The sequence below is a fragment of the Protobothrops mucrosquamatus genome, unplaced genomic scaffold (genome assembly GCF_001527695.2).
Source record: "Protobothrops mucrosquamatus isolate PMUCROS unplaced genomic scaffold, P.Mucros_1.0 scaffold6289, whole genome shotgun sequence".
NCBI classification, from domain to species: Eukaryota; Metazoa; Chordata; class Lepidosauria; order Squamata; family Viperidae; genus Protobothrops; species Protobothrops mucrosquamatus.
Genome location: NW_015392118.1, coordinates 6,576 through 12,518, shown reverse-complemented (window position 1 = coordinate 12,518; position 5,943 = coordinate 6,576). Strand labels below are relative to the sequence as shown.

Genomic DNA, 5,943 nt, shown 5'->3' with positions numbered 1-5,943 from the left:
AATAGCTTGACTCCCTCTTCTTTGGGGCAGCCCCTGAGATACTGGAATGCTGCTATCCTGTCCCCCCTCGTCCTTCTCTTCGTTAAACTAGACAGACCCAATTCCAGCAACCGTTCCTTATATGTTTTAGCCTCCAGTCCCCTGATCATCTTTGTTGCTCTTCTCTGCACTCTTTCTAGAGTCTCAACATCTTTTTTACATCGTGGTGACCAAAAGTGGATGCAGTATTCCAAGTGTGGCCTTACCAAGGCCTTGTAAAGTGGTATTAATACTTCACAAGCTGTTTTCCTTGCTACCTCCTGGGTGGTGGTGGTGGGGCTTCGTGGTATCCGCAACAGAACGTCCAGATTCAGCCAGAGTTTCGTTCCATACAGCATTAACCTTGTGAACTCTCAACCTTCCTCCTTCCGTTATATATTCAAGATGGACAGTATTTAATATTCATTTGCTATGTATATGTAGGGGTGTGGGTCTATACCAGTGGTGGTGAACGTATGGCACGGGTGCCAGAGGTGGCACTCAGAGCCCTCTCTGTGGGCACGCGCGCCGTCGCCCCAATCCTAGGCCTTCAGCTGGGTTTTATAAAACCTTTTCACTTTAGGCCTCCGCCGCCGTGTGCAAAAAAAAAAAAAGGTTCAATCAATCAGTCAATTTCAACTTCTCGCGGGAAAAAAAAAGATCTCGCAAAGTTGGAATTGATTGATTGAACTTTTTAGTCCCACCCAGTCTGACGTTACAACCACAGCCACGCCCACCCAATGGGCCACACCCACCCAATGGGCCACACCCACCCGGCACCCGACGATGCATGAGTGGGTTTTGGGTTGCAGTTTGGGCACTATATTGTACATAGTGTGTTTAGGTGTGTGTCATGTATGTGTTTCACTTTGAGAGCGGGCAACTAAGTTTCATTTTTGATGGGTGCCGTTGTGCCCACAGTAAAAAAAAAAAATGACAATAAAGGTTATCTTATCTTATCTCTTATCTTATCTTGCCACAATTGTTAATGGAATCCCTGCAGTTAGTAAGTTAGCAACCCGGTTGTTAAGTCAATCTGGCTTCCCCAGGGTCAGAAGTTCGCAAAAGGGGATCGCGTGACCCCCGGGGGACCCGGCGACCGTCATAAATATGAACCAGTTGCCAAGCGTCCGAATTTTGATCCCGTGACCTCGGGGATGCTGCCAAGGTCCGTAACTGTGAGTCAAATTTTTCAGCGCCGTTGTAACTTTGAACGGTCACTGAATGAATCGGTCACCCTCGGCTTGGTTTGGCGACCGTTCAAAGTCACAACAACACCTTAAGAAGTGAGTTACGACCACGTTTCACAGTTAACGATGGTCGCAGCGTCCCGCAGTCGCGTGGATCCAAGATTTAGCGCTTGGCAACCGTCTCATCTTTACAACGGGTTGCAGTGCGTCCCCAGGGGGGGTCACGTGATCCCCTTTTGCAACCTTCTGACAAGCAAACTCAACGGGTTCACTTAGCAACCGGGTCACTAACTGAACCACTGCAGTGATTCGCTTAACAAAGGGGGCAAGGCACGTCGTAAAACGGGGCAAGACTCGCTTAACAAATTCCTCGCTTAGCGACCTAAATTGTGGGCTCAGTTGTGGTCGTAAGACGAGGACCTCCTGTAAAAAGAAGTTGGAGGATCAATTCAACTCTTGTGCCCGCCATCTTGATTTCTTTGACCACCACCCCCCGAAGATTCCCACTCCGCAAAGCTGCACCCCCCCTGCCCCTCCCAACCGGCTGTTACCTTCCAGCGACGTCGCATGACGTATCTCCGGAGCAGGACCTGAGATTTGAGCCGTCGGTTGACCCGCTTCGCTTTGTCGGCCAGGTTGTTCAGCCAGGGGTGCTGGAGGCACTGGGCCGCGCTCATCCTCCCGCTGGGAGAAAGAGGGAGGAAAGAGAGGAGGAAGAAAAAAAGGCATTACGGGGTAGTCCTCGACTTACGATGGTCCGTTTAGTGACGGTTCAAAGCACTGGAAAAAAGTGACTTAGAACCGTTCTTCAGAGCTACGACCTTTGCAGCACCCCTCCCCCCTGTGGTCACGTGATCAAAATTCAGACGCTTGGCAATTGACTCATATTTACGACGGTTGCCGTATCACGAGGGGGTCGTGTGACCCTCTTTTCCCACCTTCTGACAAGCGAAGTCAGTGGGGAAAATCAGACTGGACAGCCATTTGTCTGAAATGGTATAGGGTTTCCTGCCTGAGCAGGGGGTTGGACTAGATGACCTCCAAGGTCCCTTCCAACTGTATTATTATCATTATCATTATTATCATCATTATCATTATCATTATTATAACAACCGTGATAGTAACTTAGCAACTGCAGCGATTCACTTAAGAACGGTGGACAGAAAGATCGTAAAAGGGGGCAAAACTCATTTAGCAATTGTCTCCCTTGACAAAAAATAAAATAAAAATAAAAATGGGGGCTCAATTGCAGTCGTAAGGCGAGGACTGACTGCACCAGCCTCTGGCGAGACAAAACCAGCATCTCGGGTCCAGCTGGCAAAGGGAGTTTGCGGGCATCGCTGTGGCCACGTTCGGCCAGTCTGCCTTCTTCATACTGTGGCATTTCTCCGGTGAGACTGTGGTCCTTGTTAGTTTAAAGCCAGCTTTAAAGCCAGGAGACAGTGAGTTCTAGTCCCGCCTTAGGCATGAAAGCCGGCTGGGTGACTTTGGGTCAATCACCAGGAGACGGGGAGTTCTAGTCCCGCCTTAGGCACGAAAGCTGGCTGGGTGACTTTGGGCCAATCACCAGGAGACAGTGAGTTCTAGTCCCGCCTTAGGCACGAAAGCTGGCTGGGTGACTTTGGGCCAATCACCAGGAGACGGTGAGTTCTAGTCCTGCCTTAGGCATGAAAGCCAACTGGGTGACTTTGGGTCAATCACCAGGAGACGGTGAGTTCTAGTCCTGCCTTAGGCATGAAAGCCAACTGGGTGACTTTGGGTCAATCACCAGGAGACAGTGAGTTCTAGTCCCGCCTTAGGCATGAATGCTGACTGGGTGATTTTGGGCCAATCATCAGGAGACTGTGAGTTCTAGTCCCACCTAAAGCATGAAAGCTGCCTTAATGTCTTTGGGCCAATCACCAGGAGACAGTGAGTTCTAGTCCCACCTTAAGCATGAAAGCCAGCTGGGTGACTTTGCGCCAATCACCAGGAGACGGTGAGTTCCAGTCCCGCCTTAGGCATGAAAGCCGGCTGGGTGACTTTGGACCAGCCCCTCTCCTTCAGTCCAACCCATCTCACATGCTGGCTGGAGAATTCTGGGAGTTGAAGTCCACCAGCTGCCAAGATTGGAAACCCCCCCCCCCCGTTCTAAGGCACTCAGGGTTGGTGGCTCAAGCCTTGCCCTCTTGTGTTGAGGCACTGAGTCTAGACTAAGTCCCTGTTTGACCCCTCTGCCCGTCTGCGAGGGTTGCTCTCCAACACACGGACCCTTTTTGCTTGATGATCAGGTTGGAGACAAAATCTTTGGCTTCGTCTGAGATGCCCTCAAAGGCTTCCTCGTCGAAATACCACTCCGACAACAGGACGTTGTTGAGGGTTTCCGGGTCGTTGTCCCCCATGAAAGGGGAGAGACCACTCAGCCTGGAAGGGAGGGAGAGACAGAGAAGACGAGAGCATAAAACGTCTGCAGATGGTGAGGTCCTCCAGCCAGGAGAGAGTCCAGCTCCACAAGGCCAAGTCTGGCCGCAAGGAGACTTCCACAGGACGGATTTGGGGGGCTGGGCGTGGATTACGGAGTCTTCCACCAACCTGCTGGCAGACCTCAAATGCGATGGCGGTCTATCCCAAAGGTGCTTCTTTCAAGAGGCAACTGGACTTTCTTGTTTTTCTTTGAAGATGTTTCGCTTCTCATCCCAGAAGCTTCTTCCGGTTCTGACTGGATGGTGGGGAAGGGAAGGATTTATACTCCTTGCAGACAGCTGGTCATTTGCCTTCTTTTAGAGAGTCATTGAGGCCACTTGGAGGTTTACCTGTGTCCTCAGGGTCTCCTGAGTGGTGCAAATGGGTGTGGAACCTTCTACAACGCGGTCCTTTCAACAGTTCCAAGAAGGCTCCACGCCCATTTGCACCACTCAGGTGATCCTGAGAGCACAGATAAACCTCCAAGTGGCCTCAAGGGCTCTCTAAAAGAATGCAAATGACCAGCTGTCTGCAAGGAGTATAAATCCTTCTCTTCCCCACCATCCAGTGGACTTTCTTCTTTTTTCTTTGAAAACGTCTTTGCTTCTCGCCCAAGAAGCTTCTTCAGCTCTGACTGGATGGTGGGGAAGGGAAAGATTTATATTCCTTGCAGACAGCTGGTCATTTGCATTCTTTCAGAGAGTTATTGAGGCCACTTGGAGGTTTATCTGTGTCCTCAGGGTCTCCCAAGTGGTGCAAATGGATGTGGAGCCTTCTACAACACGGTCTTTCAGCAGTTCCAAGAAGGCTCCACACCCATTTGCACCACTCGGGTGACCCTGAGGGCACAGATAAGCCTCCAAGTGGCCTCAACGACTCTCTAAAAGAATGCAAAGGACCAGCCGTCTGGAAGGAGTATAAATCCTCCCATTTCCCCACCATTTGGTCAGAACCTGAGGAAGCTTCTCGGATGAGGAGAGAAACGTCTTCAAAGGAAAAACAAGAAAGTCCAGCTGCCTTGTGGAAAAGCACCTTTGGGACAACCCTGACCTGGATGACGGAGAATCTCTATAGACCCCAAATCCATGTTAACTTAAGCCAGCTTTAAAGATTTTTGCAATGGGGTGCGTGCTGCAAACCCCTAGATTTAGGGTCACTATTGCTCCTGGGGAGGAAAGCTATGGCAAATCTAGACTGCATACTAAAAAGCAGAGACATCACCCTGCCAACAAAAGTGTGTAGAGTCAATGCCATGGTTTTCCCAGTTGCAATGTACGCCTGGGAAAGCTGGACCATAAGAAAGGCTGAGCGCCAAAGAATGGAGGCCTTTGAACTCTGGTGCTGGAGAAGACTCCTGCGAGTCCCCTGGACTGCAAGGCGATCAAACCGGTCAGTCCTGGAGGAGATCAACCCCAACTGCTCTTGAGAAGGCCATATCCTGAATTTGAAACTCAAGTACTTTGACCACCTAATGAGAAGGAAGGACTCCCTGGAGAAGAGCCTGATGCTGGGAAAGATGGAGGGCAAGAGAAGAAGGGGACGACAGAGAAGGAGGTGGCTGGAGGGAGTCACTGAAGCAGCAAGCGTGAGCTTCAATGGACTCCAGAAGATGGTGGAGGACAGGAAGGCCTGGAGGAACATTGTCCATGGGGTCGCGATGGGCCGGACACAACTAACAACAACGCTGCCCCTTGCACCCCGACTTACAGCATATATGTGATCACCCCCATGCTCCACATGTCGCTGCTGTAGGAGACCGGCTCGTAGCTGACCACCTCCGGCGGCAGGAATTCCGGGGTGCCGAAGTTGACTTTTAGTTTTTCACGGGGGTTGAACCTGTCCAGGGGAGGAGGAGAAGCTGAATTGGTCCTGGCACATTGGAATACAGGTAGTCCTCGAATTACGACCAAAATCGAGCCCAACATTGATGTTGCTCGGTGAGAAATTTGTTAAGTGAGTTTTTCCCCATCTTACGACGGGTCGCAAAAGGGGAGCACGTGACTTCGGGACACTGTGACTCTCATAAATGTGAGCATCCGAATGTAAATCACGCGACCGTGGGGAGGCTGCAACGGTCGTGTGAAAAATGGTCATTCAGTGACCGTTGTTAACGGTCACTAAGCAAACTGTTGTAAGATGAGGACTACCTGTATGCCTCCCTGACATACCCTTTTCGCCCCCACCCCTTCCAGGTAAAGCAGGGGGTTGGACTAGATGACCTCCAAGGTCCCTTCCAACTTTATTATTATTATTATTATTATTATTATTATTATTATTATTATTATTATTATTA

At 50.3% G+C, this 5,943-nt stretch overlaps 1 protein-coding gene across 1 annotated transcript in view; it reads right to left on the bottom strand.

Annotated features, from left to right (window-relative positions):
• Positions 1–1,759: 1,759 nt before the first annotated feature.
• The window catches only part of LOC107300163 (myosin light chain kinase 2, skeletal/cardiac muscle-like), a gene marked incomplete at both ends in the record, with an annotated part of 10,173 nt that continues 5,989 nt past the window's right edge, over positions 1,760–5,943 (bottom strand). The window contains 3 exons of the mRNA XM_015829504.1: positions 1,760–1,892; positions 3,459–3,611; positions 5,358–5,486. Coding sequence (XP_015684990.1) covers positions 1,760–1,892; positions 3,459–3,611; positions 5,358–5,486 — 415 coding nt within the window. The remainder of the gene's footprint in view (positions 1,893–3,458; positions 3,612–5,357; positions 5,487–5,943) is intronic.